This window comes from Carya illinoinensis, chromosome 16 (genome assembly GCF_018687715.1).
Source record: "Carya illinoinensis cultivar Pawnee chromosome 16, C.illinoinensisPawnee_v1, whole genome shotgun sequence".
Classification (NCBI taxonomy): Eukaryota; Viridiplantae; Streptophyta; class Magnoliopsida; order Fagales; family Juglandaceae; genus Carya; species Carya illinoinensis.
In genome coordinates, this window is record NC_056767.1 from 10346605 (window position 1) to 10373658 (window position 27054).

The following is a 27054-nucleotide window of genomic DNA, read 5'->3' on the forward strand; positions in this document are numbered from 1 at the left end:
TTTATTCAACTTACAACTTTTATCTCAACTCATTTTATCTACAGAATAAAATTGAGGCAAATAATTTTGATAAGTTTGATAATGCTTTTAACCCATTTACAATTAACTAATGGAGTAGTACCACATCGAAAAAAATAGTAATTTTTTCTAGTTAATTTAACCTTCTAATTTTACATAATTACCCTCCATTTAAATTAGTCATGCACGTAAACCACAGAATACGCATCCATTTAAAATAAGGACCGGGCTACCATGCCGCCCGGCCCGGAACAATTTTTTCTTTTTTCTTTTTACATTTTTTAATATATTTAAATATTTTTAAAAAATAAAAAAATACACCAATATACTTAAAATCATTTCATTAATCATTAAATAAATAAATAAATTGACCAGCGGTCCACTATGGCGGTCAACCCCAGGTAGTAAACAAGCTTTTCCCTTTAAAATAAAGATGGACGAAAACCACATAATGCGCATACTTTCCGACCCGGACCCGGACTAAACCACCCCCTACAACAAAGTAACAAGTGAGGGAAAAACAGCCAAATGTAGCCTGAATTTGTTGAGATCGGACATGTAAATCTCACCACAAATATGTATATTAGCTTTGCAAGTAAAGGAACGTTTGTCCATGCACTAACATGGTAGCATGCTTGAATTTGGCTGATTTATCTAATAGCATAGATAAGATTGTAGATAAATCTTAGGCAAAGAGAAGATGCTGATTTTTAATCTTTTTTGGTAGAGAAAAGCGGAAGTGAAAGGGAAACGCTGTAGATTTCTTACTGATAACAATTATAACAGTCCTGTGAAAAGCTAATGGATCTCCTTCAATACAATATTATACAATACTAAAGAATGGGTGCAAATCATTGAAAACATCCAGAATAAACAGATTCCGGGGCAGGAAGGAAAACATCCTCAGATGCAATCACTACTTGCATAGAACATGAAAAAAGCACTAGGCAAAAACCAAGATACATGGACACTTCAGAGACAATTATGTGCGAGTTTTACATAACCTATTCTGACTATTAGAAACACCCAAAATATGCAAAAGCTTATGAAAAGAATGATTATGGCAGGCTAAACACCTCTTTCCTGAAAAGGGAACGTTCAAGATCAACTCTCTCCACATGCAAGCCAGAAGTAAAATAACGATTACAAGCTGCTAAACCACCCTTTTGCTGAAAAGAAACATTGAAGGCGAATACTCTTTCTACATGGAAGCCAGAAGTTCCTTCATTTCCACAACCGACGGAATGGTCTCTGTGGGGTAAATCTTGGCAACTAGTTGAGCAAAACTTTCATACTTATCCAGAAACTCCTTCTGGCAAAATAATAAACACCCTGGATTAGATATTGTCAACAGGCAGCATGTTAAGCCCAATATTATTTATTTATTTATTTTTATAAGTAACATGCTAAGCTCATTATTGGTGTTCACAACATTAGGCCATTAGGAATCAAACACAAAACAGCAATTAACTCTCAAAACAAATGAAGAGCCTATTTGGGTAGGCCTGTGCAAATCCCCAAAGACCCGGCCCACCCGAAAGACCCGAAGTGACCCGTCCGTTGAAATTGGTTTAGATTACATTTCGGGTCGAACCCAATAAAAATCGGTTTCAACCCAATCAACCCGACTACATGTTTATAAACTCTTACTTGCAGATCAAACCCTAGCCGCCTTGCCCTCCCCATTCTCTTCGTCATCAACATCACCTCCCATCCCCATTCTCTGAAATCTCACTGTAGATTGCATGCATCACTGGACTCATTTGGGGAAGATTCGTTGGAACCATGAAATGGGGAAGATTCTTCCTGCAAAAGGAGATGATCTCTACCTGACTCACTTCGTCGGTTTTGCCCACTGAATTCTTGTTGAGAGTGACAAAATCGTAGGGGCTCTCTCCCCAGTGAGGGTGTGGCACTGCCACAGGCCCACCATGGCAGGTTCCAGCACCCTCGGGTGCTTTTAGAGCACCGACTCCACTTCTACGCTGCCATTTCACCTCCAGATATGATCACGTCCTTGGATCTGTCCTTGATTTCCAAATACCCATATGGATGTATGACCCTAACATCACCTGTTAAGAACTTAAGAGCCAGCCATCTTGAACGCTTTGAACGTGGCCTTTCGGTCCTTGAAGTAGCCCTTCATGATGCTGCTTCCTTACAGGACTATCTTCCCCAACGTTTGAAAATCCCTTTTTCTTGAAAAGATTTTTTTCACTCAGACACCAACACCAACCGAATATGGTCGAACGTTCAAACCATTGACTGATGACTCTGGTTGGGATAAATCCTCGAGATTTTTGTTGTCCTCTTCTCATTGTAACAACCAATGCTAATAATAGACTCTCGATTATTGACAGCTGACATATTATTTTCTTTATTCTTGGAGAAATATTTTAGTTGAATTATTACACGTTTTCTTTATATATATTAAATAAAGGAAAAACTCGGGTTGACCCGACCAGAAAATGTTTGGGTCGGATTGATATTTCTTGTTGCTGGATCAGATCGAGTCGGGTCCAAACCCAGATTGGGTTGGCCACGTTGCAGCCCTATATTTGGGTAACAAAACTGGATGAGCATAGAAATATTCAACTTAACCAATGGAAAAGGTAAAGGAAATAATGTTTTGATGTAACAGATTCATAATGAGGCATGAGCTATGGCCATACAACCAATATCAGCAAGACACAATGTTTTATATTTAAGACTGCAAGACTTAAGGTCACTTCCTATACTTTTGATAGCATAGGTTGAGAGCTAAGGATATTGCTTTTGGAAATTTCGTAGGGCTCGAGGCTTTCTTTCCATTTCTTTTTCCTTTCTTGTTCTGTGCCAATATTTATGTTCCAAAATTGGGTTCCTACGTACTTTGGCCACCAATCAGAATTAGATTTCTACTTAATGCAGCAAAAGAACATTAGAGTTTGGCACATATCTATTCACAATTATGCCAAAGACCTTTCAAAAGAGCATTCAAATACCATGTCCTGAACATATTGTAATAAAAATAAAAATAAAACACCCAACTTACCTTGCACTTATCCCATAAAGAAGGCAACAGTTCCTCTGAAGTCAAATTCTTCTGCAACTTCTTATACATGATGCTGATGTTCTTGTCAACCTATACCATGGAAGCCAGAATATTATACCAAAGCATGTTTGAGACGAAGGGATAATCTAGTAGTAGCCACTTACCGCAGATAAACTAGATTTTACCATCTTCCGGAGATCCATTTTTGACAACCCAAGCTGGAATGGAATCTGAAATTTGTGAATGCCAATTATGTAAGGCCATAACATCTGGCTCGATTAATAATGTCGAGAAATATAACAAATGAATAGGGTAAAATAAATTTTTTTTTTTTTTATAAGTAGAATAAGGTAAAATAAATGGCTACCACAAATTAAACGTCTAGCAACTACTAGAACCTAACAGTTCTTTAAAACACCTATATTATCAGAAAAAGAAAACCAGCGCCATAAGTGCTTTATGATTAAAGTCCTAACATGGAGAACAGCACCATGGACAGTTTCAAAAATTATCAAACAAAAGACTAAAGAAGATGTATCAATGGCATAAACTGATAGCATAAGCATTTCAAGCTAATTATGGATTTATTGATTGCCAGAACTTAAAGATACACACCACACACACAAAAAAAAAAAAAAGACGTATATATTATTAAAAAAGTGGTGTGAAACTTAAAACAAATTTTAGTCCAAAAGAATAAGTTGCATACACATTTTTTTTTATAGGTAAACAATTTTATTAATCAATGAATAGGCATAGTTGCATACACATAGTAATTACTTCTGCAAAAGCAGCAATGACAGATATTTTTAAAAGTTATCTAATGTAATATTCTTGACAAATTTATGAGCATTTTTTTTTATTGGCAACGGGTGTTCGAAAATAAAGTCCCGACTAATCCTGAGGGAGCACAGGCCCTTCGCACCCACAAGTGCACCTCAGGTAATTCATGGGGAAGTTCCCCCAATTCAATGGCCCCTAGAAATTGTTTGCACTCAATAGGATTTGGACAAATTTATGAGCACAGGATGATACAATCACCAACACACTAACCTCTTCTGGCGTGATTGTGTACATTAGATCCTCTATTCTCCGAGCAAACTGGAAAAGCCGGTCAAATTGCTGCAAAAGCCAAAATGAGGATGTGGACCTTCTAAATAAAATACTGGGGAATGCATCAAAGATGCAAAACCCCAAGGCAGTAAAGGTTGGATTACTTACAGAATAAATAATCACAGCAATGTGACGGGTGCAAGCTTGTTCATAAGCTTCACTTGCCTGATGATAAAATTTGGCTAACGTAGGCACAACATTGGCTAGGTCATACAAACTGCATGTAACTGATTCTAATCAGCTAAGTGAATTCGATAGAGATTGCATAATCTCTTTGCAAAACACTAAGAAGATCAACTTATAGCTACACAAATTTGAAAAAAAAAAATACCTGTTCTGAAAAGCTGCATAGTTCTCTAACAGAAACATGTCGGCATTTTTTGGATCTGTTTGTGCAATTTTCTCCAATGTAACAAACATTATGCTGACCTGTAAAAACAAAAAACAAAAAACCTCTTGCCATATCAAACTATCAAGCAGTAGATTCAATCCACCATTATATGATAAAAAGAAAAACAAAATGATATCATCTGCAACAACTATCATACTAGAGGCCACTTTTCCAAAAATGCAGTCCCAGATTTGATATATAATGGCTGTAAGATAACCAGACCGGAAAAACCGACCTGACGGGACCGAATTGATAGTCTTATTGGTTGATCTTGGGGTGTGATCTTTTTGGACCGAACCGGATCGAGACCGAGACCAACCAAATGTATATAATATATATTTTTAAATATTTATATATAACATATTATTTTATATAATAGTTGTATAAGTTAATTATGTAATTTTCATCCAAGGAATCATCATTGACCATGTATATAATGAAATTATTTAATATTCATTAACCATATATAAAATATTAAAGGGATCACTTAATTTCATTAACCATATATATACAAAGAAAAAATGTTCATGGACTGAATCAGACCAAATGGACTGACCAGACCGATAACTAACAGTTCAGTCCGGCAAAAATCGACCGAAATTTTCTGTCCGTGACTCCCCCCGGACCAGATCGATTACACCCCTAGATATATTGTTTGTATTTTGTAATACTAAAATGGAGATACAGACCAAGACCAAGGTTTTTATTGATTCATGGGAGACCAAATGCAAAGTTGGGAAGTTCGCTGATTAACGCCCTTTTTTATATTCATCGCTTTGAGGCATTTACTTAGTAACTTCACCATACATGCATTTCAATTTTCCAGTACTTACAGAAAAAGGTAATTAACAGGAAAAAAAAGTTCCCATTAGAAAGGGTTATTGTCTGAGTACTTGGGTGGAAGATTGGGTTCACCACTACCTCCCATCCCCAATTATCAGTAGAAACTTGAGCAAAGTTATTTCATATCAAAGAAGCCAACACTTGATAATTAATGAATTACCATTCTAATTCATTACGGTTTTGCTATAAGTTTGAATTAAGTTTTGAATGAAAGGACCTAATTAGAATAGGTTATGGTCACGTAGAGAGAGAACAACAGCTCCTTTATACACTTCTTGCATGCTTAGGCTTTTGCCCTTTCGTTTCTTTTAGTACACTTTTACTAAAAGAAAGGTGGAGTAAAGATAAAAACTGCACAATAAAGGCATATTCATTTTGAGAAAAGCTTTAGCCACAAAGAGATTTCACAAGAGTAAACTCACAAATACCATGGCTTGATGTGATATGTTAGATTGTAACACTATTTTTATTATAAAATAGATCTAACGTATCATATGAAGCCACGTCAGTTTGTTGATTTACTTTTGTGGAATCTCTTTGTGATTGTATCACTTCTCTTCAGTTTTTGCACCTTGGTTTGGGTTTTCTTAGATATTGTAACTCCAAGGTCTTTTGCACTGTAATCACAGTATTCCTCTGTCATTAATTAGAGGTTTTTAATAAAATTAAGGAGGTATCATCCTATTTTTTTAATACTTAGAAAAAAAAAAAAAAAAGGTAAAGAAGGCCTCAACAAGACGATGGGAATCTTAAATTAGTGAGAAAAAACAAAATTTTAATAGGGCCCAGTATTTACTTAGGCTTTCTATTGTAAAATAGTCAAATGGACTCTATGGTTTAATGACTATGGTGGTGAAGGACCAATACCATATACATCTCCGAGTCAAGGTCTTGTGTCTGGTTCTACAAGCACCTAAAATCTCTGTCTAAGAACCCTAACCAAGAAAACAATTTTTTTATTTCAGAGAAAGCTTTCAAGGGCACAAAACACTACCACAAGAAAAATCAACCTGACTAGATTAACGCTTTAATCACCAAGCGCGAATGGTATTTTAGTTCCCATTGCAACACTGAAAGAAAAAAACTGCTGAACTGAATACTCTCTAACCCAACAACTCACATTCCGGCATTGGATTTCAATTGATAAAACAATTATATTGTTATGTTGAACCACTAGTACAAAAATAACATGAATACATCTTTGAGAAGAAAGTACTCACAAATTTTGTGTACGCTTGATCAACCAAGTCCCGAGATTGACCCTGGATGTACTGCTCCATTCGTGTTGCAAGAGTTGCAAATCTACCCAAAAGAATGATGGAAACATATTGATAAAAGAACAAAGATGTGGTATTTTTTGTCAATAAACTGGGAACTTAAATTTACAGCTTAATTGTACAGTGGATTCAAAACCATTTTACTTCTCCAATTGTCTCTAAAACTAGCTTTTGGACCACCACAAAATCCAGAGCCAGCAATCCATGTTACAGAAACTCAAGAAGCAATAACCTTATCTATAAAGGATTTTACACCCACAAGGGACAATAAAATAAATATAAGCAAGATTAGTGAGAACCGAATCATCCCAACAAACAATGAAAAGCATACAAGTTTGAGGAGTTCTGGTCCAATTTTAAAGTGACTGCTCTGGCCCTAACAATCAGGTGTATTTTCATTGTTGCTACATAATGGCTTGAATCAACCTAGATTAGAGACAAGCCAAAAGTGAGCATTTAATGATTTTCAAGAAGTCAAACAAGTTGATTCAAGATTTTAGTCCATGAGGATCAACAAACACTTACTTTTCCCCACCATTTGAGTGTATGTCAGTGCATTGACAAGCACGCACTTATCCCCACCATTGAAGTGTATGTCAGAGCATTAACAAACAGTAAATGCTTTGTGTTAAAATACTCAAACAAAAACCAACTTAAACTAAGGTTTTGATGGTATGCATTATAGAAGTGTGTTAAGGATATAATATAAATAATTAATTCTACCTCTTCCCATTAGATTAAGCTTTTAGGACAATTGGAGATTCATATGGCATCAAAGCAGAGGACCTGAGTTCGAATTCTACATCTACACTTCACCCCATTAACTAAATATTCCAGGTCTTTGGCCCACTTATTGAGGGGTAGAATAGATCACAGCGAGAGGGAGTGTTAAGGTTATAATAAAAATTATCAAATCTACCTCTTTTAATCAACTTAAGCTCTTGGGATACATGGAGATGTCACAAAGTGTAAAATCAATTTTTTCCTACCAAATCATGGCAGTAAAAGTTGTATCTGTAGATAATTAATTATATAATTATAAAAAAAAAAAAAAAAAATCTGCAGATAATTATGTTTTTTTTTATCAGCAAACAATTTATTGATAATAAGGATAGGCAATAACCCAGATACTCAGGACATATCTGTAGATAATTATGTTAAGGAATTAAAGAATGTAAATTCATACAACTGAACTAGATCATTTGGTAATACTTCTGAAACCAGTATGTGTGGCCTACCATAAAGCACAGGCTACAAATTATTGAATTACTTTGTTTAAAAATTACTGAAAGCATCACCACCAAACAAAAATTCCTTACTACTGCAGATAGCATGCTCTTCAATACATATGAAGAGTACTCAGCCTTACTTTATATATGTTTCATGCTTTTGAATCATGTTGCAAAGCAGACTTCTCTTAGCTCATTACTAGACGTTTTGGATCCTCCACCCCCTTGTTCAAATAACAATTTTTTTAATAAAGGCATTGAACGAGTAAGGAAGCATGCAAAAGCAACTTGTTCAAAATAAAAGTTATTCTGCATCTAAAAGTCCCGTGTACTTGGCTTGTCTATCCGTATTATCAATAAAATCTTGTTTGCCGATAAAAAAACAAAAATTTAATATGCATCTATCCCATAATCACCCTCTTATCGTCTCATAAATTATTATATCAGGTGTAGCTCACTTGTAATTAGCTGGGCTCACTGAAGACAGTTGGAAAAAATGAAAAACAAGCAATATAGATATTCCCAGCTTGGACAGCTCACGTATATTTTCAGGAAATCTTGACTCCATAAATTAGAAACAACAGCCTCCGACTACTACTTCCTTTTTCAGTAACTTATATTTTGTATCAGCTAGACAAAAAGTGTGATGTTTCAATCTCCCATTTCCATATTGTCAAAAGGCAGTCAATTTACATGAGACAAAAGAAGCTTAAGCCTTGGGTTTCAACTTTACCGTGAGATGTATGATAATACACCCATCTGCTTAACATTGCGCTCATTTCTTTCAATCTGGTGACAAGCTTCATCTACGAACTGCAACACAATTCACAAGTTACATGGGCAACTGAATACCATGCTCTTCGTAATGAGGCCATCATCTGTTTACACTTAGAACTTCAAATCTTACCCGGCTAAACTGTGTAGAAATTCTTGACTCTAGGTCACCAAGCAAGAGACGCACAAATCCTGCTGCATCAGCTTTCTGCCCTGAGAGATAGCGCTCTGTAATTCCATGCATTGATATGCATCGTAAAGGATCAATCTTGTATGCCCAGTCAACCACAGCATAAAAATCTTCCTGAAATTTATACAGAATGACACCTGCTCTCAAAACTAAATTACACACCTCCAAGCAGTGCCGAGTGCTAAACAACTATTTTATAGGTAGAATATAGAAGACCAGTTATGAAGAGGATGAAAGCCACTCAAAACCCTGATCCATGTTATAAACTTAAAAAGGTGGAAATATAAGAAAACCATTAGATAGAGTGAACAAGGGGCACCCAAACACATAATTAGGTTCACTCTCGCTCAAAGTTCTCTAGCACATTTTGGACAATATTCACTTGTCCAACCATCATCACTTCATCCGTTCCTATTATTGAGTTGACAATTTGGTTATCGTATCCAAACAGAGAGCTGGGAGTTGGACCTTGACATTTTAAACCCCTAGTCTTTAATATCTTATTGAACACGATGAATTACTTTGCATACGCAGAAAGCATTAACAACCGTCCATGTATAATCTTCGCAACAATCTTGCGAACCAACCAGGTACCACTATGTAAACTGACCAGATCACTCTTGAAAAAGTAACCAGCTGGCATTATATTCAACTTCAAAGCTCCTTAGTGGTCAGTTCCATTGAGCTTCAGATCTTGATTGGATGTCATAATAACACAAAATAACAGAAAGATGGGTTTTGCAAATCTTGGCCAAAGAACAGGATTTGAATTCTGAAGTCATATCCACAAGTAAAGATGGGCTTCACTTTCTAGAAATTCATGGGAACTTTCAGATAGGGTCAACATGTTATTGCATAACAAAAGCAACTACAAATGAAATGGACATAAATAAGCAGTATCTTTTGTACATTACTTGGATTCCCTCAAGTAAATCTTGAAGAGACTCATTTAATGCTGCAAGCTCTGCTGAACTTTTACCTGCAGAAGATAAACACTTCATTAATATAACAGTTATAAAACTAAGGGCTACAGAACTTCATAGCATACATTACAGACAAACTTAAACAGCACTACAGCCAACGGGGAAAAAAATACCAGTTTTACTGTCATTGTCATCAATATCCATAATCCCCAGATCATCATCATTGACATCATCATTGTCATATGCAGTTTTGTTACCATTGACAAGACCTCCTGGAGGAACAAGTGCAGGAACTTCAAAGCACATGAAGTGTGCAAAAAAAGAACTCTGCAGTTTGAGCAATAAAATAAATCTTTAGCACAGAATATAACTAATATTTTAGAACGTATGCATGTAATTAGAATTCTGACCTCATCTACAAGAAGTGGTATAAAAATGGTCAGCATCTTAGAATAAGCATCAGAAACTGTAGAAGTGTCTGCAGCATTCGAGTTGTGACCAGAACCAGTGGACGCTTCAAGCCAGACGGTTGGATTTCTTGAGGCTTTTGTACTAGCACGAAGCTCATTTGCAAACTCACGAGCCTGTAAATTATTTAGAGAAATTCCAAATATTAATTTAGAATTGATACTGCATAAATACCATGAATAATATCAAAGACAAGATATATGTAACACCCAGGCCCAGCGCCAAGCCCAAGCTAATTTTAGGTTCTATAATTTTTTTTTTCTTTTGAGTTAATATGTATGAAAAGCCCATTTGAATTTTAACGATATTTTTGAGTAGCCTACAGGCCCAAAAATTATTTTGGCCGTATATAAATTTTTAGTTAGACTTGATAATTAGGATAAAATTTTTAATGAACCCGGTGGGGAATTGGCAGGAAAATTTTATGGGACAAGCTGGATTATTTTTAAAGGTTGAGTCGAGGCCCATAACTCATGGCAGTGAGAACCACGTACGTCCAAAACCCAGAACCAATTTCAAACTCCACGCCCATGCACGTACGTCTCCATGTCCTGCACATTTCTCCCTTCCCTTTCTCAGTTTCCTATATTTATACAAACACTTAATGCACAAAGTTACAAACCCACTCTCTGCAAACCCCATGCATGAACTGCCGCACCCTTCCTCCACGTTCAGAGAATCAAAAACCAAAGCCCACGTCACACTCTCTTCTCCACGCCAACCGAACTGCAAGCCGCAGCAACATCCCACACCAAACCTCCTTCACTTCACAGCAACCACCAGCCACAACAAAGCCACCGAGAGACCACGCCCCAAACCAAAACCAGCCACTGCATTTATGTTTCCCTGTCGTACAGTCAGCCGTGAAGCACCCCATCCTCATGGCCAACAACCAGTGGCACACCGAAGGTGCTGAGAAAGAGACCACCAGCATTGGTTTCCCCTGCACCACCCACCTGATCACAAACCACCAAACCCATGTTCAGCCCATGCACACAACCAGCCGTCCTCCCCTATTTATACGTTCACTGAACCAAAGCTGCAGCCAACCTTCATGAATGCAAAACCGGAAGATGCCGTCATGCCAACTGCTCCCCACAGAGGTGAAGACCCACTCCACTACCACCTAGTCGTGAACCACCAAGCACCGAAGCCCAGCCGTGCCCAACCACCTTCACCCAACACCAAACGGAAACCACCGCACTCGGCCCCAACCCATGAACGGAAGCCCCTGTTTTAATCAAGGAAAAACAGAGCACGGCCTACAGTCAACTACACCCATGCCCATGTACACCATCCGTGGTTCTTCCACGGCCACACCGGTGGAAGCTAGCCTCACACAATATGCTTCACCACCACCATCCCTAGCACCCCTACTGGTCAGTAACCACCACATTCCACCTCACAGATGTCCCCCTATTTCACCAGCATAAAACACTATAGAAAACTTACAGCCATGTATCGCCATCCTTATTAGCATAAAGACTTGAAAAAAGTCATCATACAATAAGTTTTGGACATCAATGAGAATTTGTAGAAGGCTCGTGCAAGCTGCATCTTTTCAGCTTTTGGTTGTAATTGCTGTTACCTACGTTAAAAACAGAAGGGCAGGATTTCTATTGGAGACGATATCTGGCATAATCTACTTATAAAATATATATATATATATATATATCTGGCAAAATCTTTGCTTTAATTTTGGCCTTTGTGAGAAGTGAAAGTTCATGCTGAAAGCTGAAAACTCTACTTAAAGATTTTGCATTTCTATGGCTTATTCACGTGAAGTAGTTGTTGAGTCCAAGCTGATTAGCCTCTCATAGGAAGGAAATAATTTTCGTTTTTCAGAACACGGGTGGAAGGAGAGGTATGAACTGTTGGTGGGCAGAAACACAACTTTGTGGATGGTGAAAGTGTTGGAGGATTGCTTGAAAGGGGGAAGGAAGGATGTATATTCAGTAATAAGAGAAGGATATCGCAGTTTTGTTGCCCAACGCTGTTCGAATTGGCGAGGGCGATATTTGTCGATTGCTGAATATGGAAAGGAGGGTAGAATCCGCTTACTCTGTTTTCCAGAAGGTGATGATGGATGGGGGATGGAAGAAAGTGAAGAATCTGGCTTTAGAGTTGGTTCAAATTAGAGGAAATGGATATGGAACGGGGGGAGGAGTGAAGAATCTGGTTAAGTCCTCTAACACTGTGCCCAGAACTTTCAAGGAGGTCCTCACTGCAGGACCGACGTATGGGCAGAAGGGGCTTGCCGGAGGTGCAAGCCAGGTAGTTGGGGGGGAACGTTGAGCCCCACACCATCTTCGAAAAGCTGAGTCTGGCAGGGTAGTTGGAAAGGAGACGTGAGTGTCCAGCAAACGTCTGTTGGAGCTACAGGGCCAGTTAAGGAAGCTGCAGAAAGAAATGGATGAAGTCAGAATTTATGTCGGGTTGATTAAGGAAATAGGAGGGAGATGGGAGGATGAAAGGGAGAGGTCTGGAACGGTGGCGTTTCAGAGGGAGGGTCTTAAAGAATTTCATAAGGCTGGGTTGAGGCAAAGAGTGGGCCTGGAGGTGGGGGCCCGTAGCCCAGAATTAAGGCCACTACCCGTTTATCACGGGAACAAGGCCTCCACGAGTGGAGGGTCTCTCTTTGGGCCTGGGCCTTCTCAGCCCAGGTCCAATTCTGAAGACCCAGATGAACCAATTCTGGGTTCTTTCAAGCCGGGTTTTATCAACCCGGTTGTCTGCGTTTCCACGGAAGAGGTGGAGAAGCCACCGCGGCAGACGTCGGAGGCGAAGGTGTCGGCGACGACACAGAACTCGCCGACGGTGATTCTGGAGACCGTCGACGAGATCCCGGCGGCCCTGCACGAGAATACGAAGTCATCGAGTGTAGATCCGAGCCCGAGGATATCTGAGAAGATGCTGCAAAGCTCTCCGACGGTGGAGAGGAGGGAGGCGAGACTACAGACGACGCCGATGATGGCGTTGGAGCACTCCGATGTGGTCCCGACGGCGAGGATGGAACAGGGCAAATTTTTGAAGCTATCGGGGGACTTGCCGTTGAATCTGGAGGGCAGTTTTCAGTACAAGGAAAGCTAGAAAGTGCCGATTTGCATGGATGAACTGGGTTTAGTGCCGATGGAGGAGCAGGTTAGAGTTGTATTGGAATCAGATTCAGGGGAGGAAGAGGGGGAGGGATCTGACGATTTGATGTTGTCGGTGGATGGGGATTTGGTGTTACCCGATGTCAGTGGTCAGTTGGGGCTGGAAGATCTCTCTTTTGAAGATGATTTACACGGTTTTCAGAACTACAGGAGGGAGGATCCTGTTCCTTTGGATTCCTATTTTCCAGATCAATCGAAAGTGTCTGATTGGGTCTTTCATAAGGTGAGAGAGATCCAAAAATTCGTGGGGATAGAATGTGACGGATACGAGGAGCAATTTATGGCATTGCTCACAGCGATTGAAGCTGGGCATAATCAAAAAAACAAAGGCCATTCTAAGAAACAGCGGGAACTGAGAAGATTGACATGGTCTATGAATATGGAGGGCAGCTCCAGAAGGGGTAGAGGAAAAGATAAGGGGCTGGCTGCCTCCCCATGAAGCCTAAAATTGTTACTTGGAATGTCCGTGGGATTAATGAGCTTAACAAGCGCCTACGGATTAGGAACATGCTTCGAGAGTGGAAAGTGGATATAGTATGCTTGCAAGAGACAAAATTGAAGATGATTGATAGGAGGGTTGTGAGGAGTTTATGGAGTGGAGTACATGTGGATTGGGCATACTTGGCATCTAACGGGGCGTCGGGTGGGGTGTTGTTGTTGTGGGACAGGAGGGTGGTGGAGAAGATAGAGGAGTTTATTGGACAATACATGGTAGCTTGTTCGTTTAAGTGTGTGTCCGATGACTTTCTATGGGCCTTTGCAGGTGTATACGGCCCAAATGGAGATATGGATAGAAGATTACTATGGGATGAATTAGCCGGGGTGTATAGTTGGTGGGATCTTCCATGGTGCATTGGGGGAGATTTCAATGTTGCAAGATTCTGTAGTGAAGTTGATGGAAGTAGAAGAATGAGGCCAGCCATGGAGGAGTTCTCGGAATGCATCTTTGATCTGAATTTGGTAGACTTGCCACTAGCCGGAGGCACTGCTACTTGGTCTAACAATCAATCATGGTCTCGACTGGATCGTTTCCTAATTTCCCCAGAGTGGGAAAGCCATTTCCCGGATGTATGGCAAAAGCGTTTGCCCCGGATAGATTCAGACCATTGGCCCATTTTGCTGGATTGTGGAGGGTTATGTAGTGGCCAGCGGCCTTTTAAATTTGAAAATGTGGCTGAAATCTGAAGGTTTTGTGGACAGGGTTAAACAATGGTGGTCTTCCTACCAGTTACATGGTACGCCCAGTTTCATTTTTGCTGGTAAGTTGAAAGCACTTAAAAGAGATTTAAGAGTATGGAACACGGAATCATTCGGAAATGTAGGGGAAAATAAAAAAATAAAGATGCTGGAAATTCAAGAGATCGAGAGGCGTCAGGGGATGCAACCACTTACACAGGAAGAATTAGGTCGAAAGGCTGAGTTGAATGCAGATGTTGAGAGGTTGATACTTCTAGAAGAGGTGTCATGGCGTCAAAAGTCTAGGGCATTATGGTTGCAGGAAGGAGATAGAAGCACAAGGTTCTTCCACAGAATTGCAAATTCTCATAGAAGAAACAACAATATTGAGATGCTGAAATTTGAAGGGGTGGAGTGTAGAGATGAACAGATCATTCACAATCATATAGTTGACTTTTATGAGAACTTACTTACAGAACAGGTGGGATGGCGGCCTCCTTTGAATGGGATGGTTTTTGATACTATCGAATCAAGTGATGTGTTACGATTGGAGAGGGAGTTCCAGGAGTTAGAGGTTCATGAGGTAGTGATGAAAATGAACAAGGACAAAGCACAAGGACCGGATGGGTTTTCTATGGGATTCTTTCAGGATTGTTGGGATGTGATAAAGGAGGACCTGATGAAGGTGTTCCAAGAGTTTTACAGGGTCGGAAAATTTGAAAAAAGTCTGAATACCACTTTCCTGGCATTGATACCGAAGAAGGTAGGGGCATCGGAAATCACGGAATATCGGCCTATTAGTTTAGTGAATGGGGTATATAAGATAATCTCCAAAGTTCTTGCGAACAGACTGAGTGAGGTGGTGGGGAAGATTGTTTCGAATCCACAAAATGCTTTTGTAAAAGGAAGACAGATTCTAGACGCTGTGCTTATTGCCAACGAATGCCTTGATAGTAGATTGAAGGCTGGAAATACCAGGATCATGTGTAAACTAGACATGGAAAAGGCATATGATCATGTCAATTGGGAGTTTCTTCTCAATTTGCTAAGGAGATGTGGTTTTGGGGAGAGATGGGGGAAATGGATCCATTGGTGCATATCGACGGCGAAGTTTTCAGTTTTGGTAAATGGTGGTGCAGTGGGCTTTTTTAATAGTTCACGCGGGTTGAGACAAGGGGATCCGTTGTCACCTTTATTGTTTGTTATAGTCATGGAGGCTTTAAGCAGGATGATTATGGCCTTGGTTACGAATGGCTTCGTTGAGGGTTTTAAGATAGGAACCCCGGAGAGGGGTTTTATTAATATTTCTCACCTTTTGTTTGCAGATGACACCCTTATCATGTGTGAAGCGGAACAAAATCAGATGCAAGCACTGAAGGCTTTATTCCTTTGTTTTGAGGCAGTGTCCGGGTTGAAGGTGAACCTAGAGAAGTCAGAACTGGTGCCAATAGGGGATGTGCCTAACACGCGCCAGTTAGCTAGATTGCTGGGGTGCAAGATAACGTCATTACCTATGACTTATTTGGGACTTCCTCTGGGTAGTGCCTCAAGGGCGTTGTCGGTCTGGAATACTGTGATTGAAAAAATTGAGAAGAGATTGGCGGGATGGAAGAGAATGTATTTGTCTAAAGGTGGTAGGTTGACTCTGGTAAAGAGTACTCTCTCTAACCTACCTACTTATTTCTTATCTCTTTTTCCAATACCAGCGAGTGTAGCGGCACGTATTGAGAAACTACAACGTGACTTCTTGTGGGGGGGGATGAGGGAGGAGTTTAAGTTTCATCTGGTTAAGTGGGCACAGGTTTGTCGTCCAATCTCAGGTGGAGGGTTGGGGATTAAAAACCTAAGGGTGTTCAATCGAGCTTTACTAGGAAAATGGCTGTGGAGATATGCGATAGAACCAGAATCATTATGGAAAAAGGTGATCAAAAAGAAATATGGTGTGCTTTGGGGGGATTGGTGCTCTAGAGAAGTAAGGGGAGCCTATGGTGTTGGGTTGTGGAAACACATAAGAAGAGGATGGGAAGTGTTTAATCGATTTGTGAAGTTACAGCTGGGTGTGGGCTCAAGGATAAAATTCTGGAGTGATGTTTGGTGTGACAATAGGGCCTTGCAAGATTTATTTCCCTCTCTCTTTCAGATAACAAGTGCAAAGGACGTTTCAGTGGAAGATGTTTTGGAGACCACGGGGGGACATATTCATTGGAATGTTACCTTTAGTAGGGCGGCACAAGATTGGGAAGTAAGTGGCTTTGCTGAGTTTTATAGCCTAATATATGCCATCAGACCAAACAGGCAGCTTGAGGATGTGATGTGGTGGAAGCCGGCAGCTAAAGGCGCTTTCACTGTTCGCTCGTTCTATAAGGCTCTTACTATGGAGCCAAATGCTCAGTTCCCTTGGAAAAGGATTTGGAGACACAAGGCACCACCCAAAGTCTCCTTCTTTGTCTGGACAGCTTCTCTGGGGAAGATTCTCACAATCGACAACTTGAGAAAAAGGAGGATTATTATTACAGAGTGGTGTTGTATGTGTAAAAGAGAGGGTGAGTCGGTAGAGCACCTTCTCCTGCATTGTGACACAGCCGGAACCCTTTGGAATGAGGTATTTACTCGACTAGACATGGCATGGGTTATGCCGAAGACGGTGCAGGCAGCTTTGGCGAGTTGGCCAAATTTAAGAGGAAGGCAACCAATCAGAGCAATGTGGAAGATGATTCCTCTATGCATTATGTGGTGCTTATGGCAGGAGCGCAATGAGAGGACTTTTGAAGACCAAGAAAGATCTCTAGAGGAACTAAAAGATTTATTTTTCAGAACTCTTTGGAGTTGGGCCATAGCTGTGGATTTTAATGGCATGGTTCTTCAAGATTTTCTTGTCTCTAATGTGCCTACCTAGTTAGGGCATTAGACTAGTGTAACTGGCTTTGCCATTCTTTGATCAATATATTTATTTATTCATCAAAAAAAAAAAAGTTTTGGACATCAACTCAGTGGATGATTAATAAGACAACTCCTACATCTTTTGTAGGTAGATTAGTTGAGATTTCTTCTTTGAAACATGGTGTGACATTGTATGAAGAAAAGGTTTTATGTACCATTCACATTAGCTGTGTTTTGACCATATTTGATGAGTGTGTCCCAATTTTAAAGTCAACCAACAGTTAGACTATATATATATATATATATATAACTTGCTAGCTGGCCATAATACATGCCCTAAGTTCTGAAAGGGTATTAGTAGACAGAATGCACCAATCTAGTCATTGTATCTTCTGCTAGACAGGACAATGAGTCAGTGACCCAATCCATCAACTAGAGCTTTTTAATTAAGATGTTTTACACTTTTTTTTTATAGGTAAGTAAGATGTTTTCCAATGTTGTGGTGGGTCTTTAACAAAGTATGGATTATGAGAAAATATATATCCAAATATAAGCCTCTTCCAGCGAAGCATAGATAGTATAGAAATAGATAAGCATGCCAAAGTGTTCTAATATCAAAGGATAGCTAAAATGAAGTTTTGCAGTTCTAGCATCAAAGTTAAAAGTTGAAACTACTCTCCCTAAGTAAGGCTGATAGCTGAACCCAATGAACCAAATTAGCTATGCAATGATGCTAAACTGAACTAGTTGAACATGACATTCACAGCATCCTATGGCCAAGAATGCTGATATTCTCTTCTTTACTGGAATGTGCATGCAGAAACCTAGCCTGTCCAAGAGAAACCATAATGTGTACAAGACATTATAGCACCCACGTCCACACTTGGCTGAGGGGAAAAAATAGGATGAAAATATGTTCTTGCTTGAAATGAGATAAAAAGAAAAAAAAAAAAAAAGTAACTAGAATAAAGTTGCACGACCTTAGCACTCATATGTTGATTTTGCTAAAACTCAAATAAAATCAAGACAATGCTATAAGAATATTTATATTCTCTGACCTCGCGACGAAGAAGCAAGTTAAGGGAGCCACAATAAGCTTTTCTCAGAGCACCCAGGCAATTCTTATCAAGACTCTGCACATGCAAACAGGTAAAAAAACAATAAGAAAATGAAAATAAGACATATGCCGGCATGCGAACTCAAAACTTGACTTTCTACATGTACTGCAATTTTTCTCACAATTGACCTTTAGATGTTGTAGAAGGCGAGCGTATGTCCTGCATTTGTACCGCAAGTCAGCATGATCAGGCCTCTTCAACTGTCCTCGCTGTAAAATAAAACCAGACGAGACATATTTAGACTTCCAAATCACTAAAAAATCTGGTAATTACAGGATTTAAACACGAGGGTGGGGAAAAAATTACCTGAGAGAAGTAACTCTTGTCACTTATCATGAAATCCACCAAGCTGGCAAAGTAGTTTCTCAAGAACTCAGAAGCTCTCCTGACAAATGTACTTCTTAACTTTTCAAGTTCTGCTCGCTTCTCTTTGACCTGAAAATTTTAGCTACTACAGTTAAAATGAGCCAGCATCAATGAGAGTAAGAAGTTAATTCATAGTTGCACATTCAGGTTCTACTAATATTGTCAGTTTGGCAGCTAGAGCTATGACAAATATGGAGCCAAGATGCTAGCAGTTGATGTTGGAACCAAGATTAGAAAAAAAGACTGGTCAAAACCTGGAACATTTGAAAGCAAGAGTTAAAAATAGAGAGTGATGTTACAAGGAGGCAAGATTTTCATGTCCTATGAGTATCTGCTGTGGAGCTGGAACTACAGATTTTCTGTAGCTCTGCTCCATTGTTATAGCTTCTATTCTCTGAACTACAGCTATAAAAGAGTGAACACAAGACCTCGACTTCCCTCACTTGTTTTATGGAAGGAGATATCATCTGGTCCAACAACCATGTGCAGCTAATGTTGTCTCTTAAGTTCTGACTTATTTCATTAACACTCCAGCACAAGTATGGGAAGGAGGATGAATGAGATCCTACATTGCACGGGTGTATTCCTGGAATACCTCCATATAGGTATTCCTAAATAGGTGTATTCACATGTATACCTCCAGTGTACCTGGAATATGCTTATTAATAAAATTTCTTATTACTTATCAAAAAAAAAAAAAAAACATTGCACAGGAGGGAAAAGTTTTCATGATTTATAATGATTCAAAGAAGCTCCAATTGTAAGTTGAGGGACTTTGGAGTATGCACCAAATGCGGCTTGGGCTTTTTCTTAGGTGGTGACAATAGCAAATCATAATCCATTAGATCCTACCACAATGTTAGTCCATTCTATAGGTTATGAAAGGATAAAGATCATCAAGTACAATCTCACTTTTTAACAAGCACACAAGGGAATAACTTTTTACATATATAAGTGCATATTAGAATAAGCATAAATATAGAATAATGGAAAGTCCTATATTGTCTGGAACAACAGTATGCTGGACCAGATAATTTTTTAAAGAAAAAAAGATGATGAAAAAAGAGAGAGTCAGAGTGCATACAGCTCGCATTTTTGCATAGTTACGATCCAACTTAGGTGCTTCAAGGCCACGCAAAGCATCAGTTAACCACTCACATGCTTCTATATTTTGAAGCATGCGAGCCTCATCAAATGAACCTCCTGTCAAACTTGCTGCATACTACAACCAAGAAAATTTCATTAGAAAGAACAAAAACAGTAATAGCAAGCTAACCAACTCAAACTAAAAATCTGATTTTTACAATGAAACGATTGACAAAGTACCTCCGAAGGGACACGCAATCGCTCAAGAAGCTTATCAAGTTCCTCAATGAGACCTTTATTATTCACAGATTGCATCTCCAACTGGTTATTACGAGTTTCTATCTGTATATGAGTCAAGAAGGTTAGAGGATAAATTGAGGTCATGGCCACAGTTAGACAATATTCCTATGAAGCTAAACACATAAGTTTTAGAAGCAAAAACAGAAAGTGTGATGACACAGAGATGGAACAGTGCTCATGAACAGTAAATTATTTTGCCTGTTCATGAATCCGTCTGTCTCTTCAGCATTTTCCTAACAGATATTTGTATGAAAAGACTAACCATTTTAGTTACATGGCATATAGCACAATCATTCTTTAGACAACCCATAGTAGCAGCTCAAGTCAAAATCCAGGTTACTACCATCAAAGAGATTGTTGGAACTATAATTGAAACATAAAAACAAACAGGATGAGACATAAATAACTTACATTTAAGAATTAGAAGAGAAAAGAAAGTAAATTAGACACCTGAGATGATCGACATCCTTTTAGAATAAATTGCAATGTGAAGACAAAAAAATAGGCAGAAGGAAGCAGCATGGCCTCGAACAGAGACACAATGAAAACTGTGCATGTGTATGTGCACTTGCATGCGTGTATTTTTGTAAGCGAGGAAAGGGAAGGGGGCAAGGATGAAAAAAATTAATCACATTACTGACAAGCTAGGTAATAAAAACATGGTGGGCTGGAAGAGAAACATCACATGAAGACGATAGTATGGAGAAATCCCTACCGACGCAATGTCCTCTCTCATGTGTCTCAGTTTGACATTAAAGATGCCTAACCATTCGTCCATGTCATCAACACAATTTGTTGCTGCCTCAAGCCCGTGTAATACCTACAAGAAGCTCAAATCAACAAAGAATTCCTGTAAAGAACTTAATACGTGATAACCATAAATAGCAAAACCATTCACCAACTGCACTGAAAAAATAGAGTCAAAATTACATCATCTATCAAAGGTTCACTTTCCAAAATGGCATGCACATTTGCTGCTTCCAAAGCCTGAAGCTCTCGCTTCAACCTTTCAGAAAATGCCTCTGCCTCGCCAATACCCATGACATAACTGCAAGTCATACCATTTTCAGAAAACTCAACTATATTGAGATAGTTTGAACAAAAAAACTAAGAGAGATGCAAGAATTTAGCTTTCTTTCTAATAATAACCAAAATCGGCTTCAAGGCAAAGAGTAGGATAACTGGACTCTCAAACTCCTATCCATCAAATTGAAAACCTTGGAAGTAATTGGGCATTCCTTCTTCAATATGCGCATGAAATCTGACTCTCTACATCTATTAAACTTTAAGACCTTAACAGGCAGTGAAACTTAAGTCTTTTTTTTATATAAGTAAGCTAACATGTTATTAACAACCAAAGAAGGTGATACCCTGGTACACAGGAAGTATAAGGAGATCCAACAAATTAGCAAAGAACAAGTGCTAGAAGTTCATGGAAGGTAGAAATAGAAGACTCTACACTACTGTGGACTGCTATTCAATAATACAGAGTATAAAGAAACGAGGACTTAAGCTTCAACGCCCTTTTTTCACAGTTTTTGAAATTACACACATTTTTTCCCTTCCAAATACACCACAACAAACAAGCCAGTGTCGTATTTGACAAGAGTGCACATTGATGGCTCTTAAACTGCAGTTTCCAACATGCTACGAGATCCACTATCCAAGAAGGCATCACCAACTCTATCCCAATTAGGCCAAAAACCATGTTCCATAAAGCACTAGCAACACCTATTAATTACAACAATGACCCACTTCTTCACATTATCCAGTGTAAGAATCCTCTCAATGCCGCTGTCCAAAAAACGAAATTCATCAAAGAGAGAGCCTTATTCCTCCAAATAAGCTTCCAGGGGAAAGAGGTCCTATTGTGTGAACATAGGACATTGTAGAAAGAATCCTTTTCTAGATGGGCCCCGTGGCATTCTATCACCACTGTTGCTTCTCACTGACTTACATACAACCCATCAAAAAACAATAAGAAAAGATCAACTTCCCAATCATTGTCCTCTCCAACAAAATTTACACACCAATGGAGAGAATACTGCAAGAGTTGATAGTGATTCCTCACAAAAGCATTCTTAATGCATGTAATTTGAAATAACTCCAAGAATACATTTTCAAAGATTTGAAATAAGAACCAGCAAATCTTCCTATGGAAAAGCTAGATAAGATAAAAAAGCAAGAGGCCCACTGGGCATTTTCTTAAAGCACAAAAGCTTTAGGAAATGGTTGATTCTTGAGCACGGCATGGTTAACCGGTGCCTAGAAAATCAGAAGACAATTCTAAAAAAACTATATGGACAATGGTGCTTGACAAAATAAAACTTATACTGCACCACAAAAGAAGGGCATTTGAACATGTATTCTGAATAATTGAAGTTTTCCTAAAAGAATTTCTAACTTTTTCCTCATATTCACTTCATACCACCAAAGGAATTTCTAGTTTTGTTTTGTTAATATAAATCTCAAGTCAACTGAATAACAACTCAATGTTTATCAAATATCACCCATACATCTAAATTTAACAACAACAATCAAATGCACAAATGCATAGTTCCGCCCCAGAACAAAGAAAGTAAACAGACATACGTGCCCAGAAGAGCCTCCATATCCTCCTCCTCAGCCTGGGAGACAAGTTCTTTTTCGACAGTCACTTTCAAATCACTTTCAGTCACAGTCGCTGCAACTGGCCCATCCTGTAGATTCCTTTGAGTACCAACCGAGGGTGTGTTTTGAATGTTTTCCTATTGAGCAGGAATGAATGGAATTGAATTTTTCAGATTAAAGATTCACATAAGATAATCATCAGCAGGGAGAAGATCAGCATATACACCTTTGCCCAAAGAGCCATCTCTACAACGTCTACACCAACAACTTTAGGAAGACGACCCGATACATCTTTGCAGATATTTAAGATGCAAAGTAAAAGGCGGTTCCTACAGGGAGGACAAAAAAAAAAAAAAAAAGAGGTTAAAAAACGCATGCAGAAAATCTACAACTAGAAGCCTGGTTTTTTCACAATAACATGATAAATCTTTAAGAGTATATTGCTCCCATCAAATTACCTGTCATCAATATTGCGCATGGTCCACTGAGATGGAGCAACACTCTGGCTCCTAAGGTTATCGAAACCCTATAAGAAGTTCAGTGAGAAGCTAAGGAAAAACAAAATGTGTGTGTATGGGTATACATGTAGACTGTAGGTATATACAACTAAAAAAAAAAATTTGATAGGTAATCAAGAAGTTTTATTCATAAATGGAGGCAAAGCTCAAGTACAGGTATATACAAATAAAATGAAAAACCAATCCTCTGAGCTTTCAAGTAAAAAGTTGTTTTTTCATTTTGTTTGGGTGCTAGATGTGTATTCTTTGACAAATGTAACAAAGTGTCCCAAAGGTACATCAAGGGTTGAACAAATACCAGCATAAACGTGCATCCACTGGGATCATTTCCCATAACCTCAACCTTTGATAGATGCTTTAACTTGTACAATTTCGCAGGCTGTAAACGCAAAAATATCCCAAAAAAGTTGAACAGTAAAAGAAGATCAACACAGGTATAGTTTTATAGAAATCAAGAATAGGAAGGAAACACTGCAGCACGTCTTTTATACTTCTATAGATCTACTCATTGTTGGCATTTACAATTTCTATCTTTTCATATCTTATTTGAGTGGATAGGAAGTCAAATTGCTTTTATTGCCAACTCTTATTCAATTTCTCCAGAGTGCATATTTTTTCAGATCACGAAAGCTTAGAAGTCAGCGGCACCAGTATCATGAGGACAGACCAGCTTACAGGTCATGGTAGGTAAAGATCACATGTATATTGGAATTTGTTAAGGCTTGATTTCTTATTACTGGGTCTCTACTTATTTTGCAAGTATAGAATAAATAAATATTTCAAAAAAATTTTGAACCAATTAAATTTAAAGAAATTCAACAATTACCTCTAGAACTCCTCCATTGGAATATTTTAAGACTCGAAGAAAAGCAGTTGTCCGCTGACCTTTCGATTTTGCTGCACAAACCACATGCATTCATTAACAATACCATACAAATTAAATACCATAAATCAACCTACAAAACCATTTCTTTAAAAGGCAAGATGCCACATTTTACTGAAGACCGATAGAGGGTGCAACCCAAGCATACTAGGAGCATAAATAGGAGGAAAGCCTACATTAATAAGGAGCAAGAATTCAAAAAACTCTACACAAGGAAAAAGCAGGTCATATGGGAAACCTAAAAGTTGCGAGCATGGTCAAAGCATACAAAGATTTAAGCATAGAGGTTTTTACCTCTGGCAACGTTCACTTGCAAACCTCAAAGATGCAAGCATGGTGCTTGTTCCAAACTCCCAATTAAGCACAAAGAAGTTTACAGGCATGTATGAGAGGAATGTGGGTGTGGAAGAAGACAGATATGGGAAGAATCGGCTGGCTTAATGAAATGGACTATTCCATGGTGCAATGGGAATGATTATAATATTATTTGGTATCCAAGTGAGAAATCTAGAGATACCATCATATCCCCCAGCTCAGAAGGAATTTTCTGAGTTCATTTTCTATCAAGGCCTTAATACACGGTAGATAAAATATCCATATTTTCTCGTATGTTTTTTAAATTTATCCACCCTTTTTTTACTATGAGTAATGATATTTAAATTTTCCTTACGATAGATTTTTACTTCAGCCTTAAAGTGCTTCGATAGTACTTACAGTAAGATTAAAGTGCTTCTTTGAACTTAAGCCTCTGCGTGCTTCAGTTTAGTACAAACCAAGGATATATGTGTCATTCTAATAATTACTAATTGTAATGAAATATGCACAGCCTTATGCTTTTGATTAAAAATTGGGAACAAATTCATACCTTCACCTTTACCCGTACATATCTATTGGTTCCATCGTTACATTGGTTCCCACAATTTTCCAACTATTCTAACAGTCCACTGATGCAACAGCATTTTAATTGTCTACAGGTCTAGGTAACCAAATTAAGTAGTAATCCAAAGAGAAGATCTGAAATTTACAATTCTGACTTTTCATTTCTTTTCTTTTGAGAATTCTTCCAGAGATAAGAAACCTAAAAATGATTAGGAGACGAATAATTGATTGATTACCACTTTTGAGTCAACATTATGGGGCACTAATTTTAGTTACCAATTAAACCCATTGCTCGCTTTCAACATTCCAAAAGTACATAACCAAAACCAACAGAATCTCGTTCAAATAGAACAAAGCTTTAATTCCTAAATTGGGATAAAACTGGAAACTAAGAAAATCACCAAGGTAAAAGCGTGAAATTGGATATAAAGGGTAGACATAAAGGTAGAGATACGCACTGGAGAGAGCAAGAACCCTAGGTTTGGCCATCTGACGGCCTAACTTGCCGGATTTGCCCCAGATCCCTCGGCTCTTGGCCACACGGATCGACATCACGATCTTCTGCTTAGTACCTTCGATTGCGGCCTCGCAAGCTCGCCTCAGCTCCTCATCGTCGGCACTCGATTTCGCCATTTCTCGATTCCAACTTCTTCTTGTTTCTCGCAGAATCAGAAGTACATAAGTATCATATTATCAGCTACAGAATGATTATGGGTCGCAGCAACGACAAAGCCGTCCGTGTTTGGGTCCTGGTTTCGGGTCATTTATCCAGCCCTCGGGTCGAATAAAACTTGGTCCACCAGTATGGATAGGCAAGGCAAAATTTTGAAAATCTTACCCGACTCGGAGGGCGATGTACCAACTCCAACTCTAATATTTTAAATATTTTATAAAAATATATATTTTATATATTAATCATATATAATTTAAATATAACTTATATAGTTAATTAAATTTAATAATATATTAGTATTATAAAATAATATATTTATACTATAATATAAATAGCTTAACTTGACTAATAATAATTTAGTATATGTAAATACCATACTATTAACTATTACTATCACATAATACTAATGTATAAACAATGAAATCTAGAAGCTCAAAGTCAATTAGTGAGAGTTTAAGATTGTCAAATTCAAATTTCAAATTGGTTAAAAAAAAATCCTAAATCTAATTCCACTCTAACTCCAACTCCAAGTCAGAGACTATGCAAATCGGAGTCAAAAGTTAGATTCAACCTCTGACATTATCAATGCTCAGTCCTAAATATGGAAAGGTATTATATATTACCATTAAAAATACTTTAATCACAATAAAATTATATAAAAGTAAATTTATATTAAACTTCTTATGATTAGTTAATTTTTGTGTAATATATTTATATTTGTAGCACTTCGTTTTCCTTTTTCAGTGTGAATTTGTGTTTTTAAGCCCTTAATTTTATGATTAGTGTAAAATATATAGTGTTCTCATTCTTTAGCTTTAACTAAATAATATTCATTTTAATTTTATGTAAAATGAGGACTTTCTTAAATATAAGAAGTGTTACATTAATAAAGAAATTTTATAAAATATATTAAATTTTTGTTATAATAAAAATAAATAAATAATTTAATATACCATATCAAGTTACGTCAGTTTATATATTTACTTTTATAATATTTGTATGAGTAATGTTACGTACAGTCTCCATTTGGGGACTGTAATATAGGCATATATAATTTTATTTTTAAATTTTTTTTAAAATTATTAAAATATTATTCTTAAAATAATTTTTTTCTTATTTAATAAAAGGTCTACACATATAATCTTTAAGT

The 27054-nt window shown here is 38.1% G+C and overlaps 1 protein-coding gene and 1 non-coding gene across 2 annotated transcripts; one reads left to right on the forward strand and one right to left on the reverse strand.

Annotated features, from left to right (window-relative positions):
- Positions 1 to 758: 758 nt before the first annotated feature.
- On the reverse strand, positions 759 to 25944 carry LOC122299107 (exocyst complex component SEC3A-like). Its single transcript, XM_043109043.1, has 25 exons — positions 25690 to 25944; positions 24296 to 24366; positions 23768 to 23848; positions 23410 to 23477; positions 23178 to 23280; positions 22934 to 23088; positions 21272 to 21389; positions 21057 to 21161; positions 20282 to 20383; positions 20040 to 20177; positions 18896 to 19024; positions 18718 to 18798; positions 18530 to 18604; positions 10203 to 10376; positions 9966 to 10119; positions 9784 to 9848; positions 8813 to 8983; positions 8639 to 8718; positions 6620 to 6701; positions 4497 to 4594; positions 4274 to 4382; positions 4106 to 4174; positions 3217 to 3282; positions 3053 to 3142; positions 759 to 1330 (listed from the first exon to the last, which is right to left on the reverse strand). Exons 1-25 carry the CDS (start codon positions 25862 to 25864, stop codon positions 1220 to 1222), a joined length of 2670 nt encoding a protein of 889 aa, XP_042964977.1. The 5' UTR covers positions 25865 to 25944; the 3' UTR covers positions 759 to 1219.
- Positions 5238 to 5367, forward strand: LOC122300009. The gene has a single exon (XR_006239855.1). It is a non-coding gene; the product is annotated as a small nucleolar RNA snoR83 (small nucleolar RNA).
- Positions 25945 to 27054: the final 1110 nt, after the last annotated feature.

Bases quoted from the DNA above. Each gene is read 5' to 3' on its own strand.
- LOC122299107 (XM_043109043.1), bottom strand. From the start codon at position 25,864: ATGGCGAAATCGAGTGCCGACGATGAGGAGCTGAGGCGAGCTTGCGAG. The intron at 4,383-4,496 runs GTATTTTTTTTT...AGTTACATGCAG, and splicing joins TATGCAGCTTTTCAGAACAG to TTTGTATGACCTAGCCAATG. The intron at 3,143-3,216 runs GTAAGTGGCTAC...TCCATGGTATAG, and splicing joins TAAAATCTAGTTTATCTGCG to GTTGACAAGAACATCAGCAT.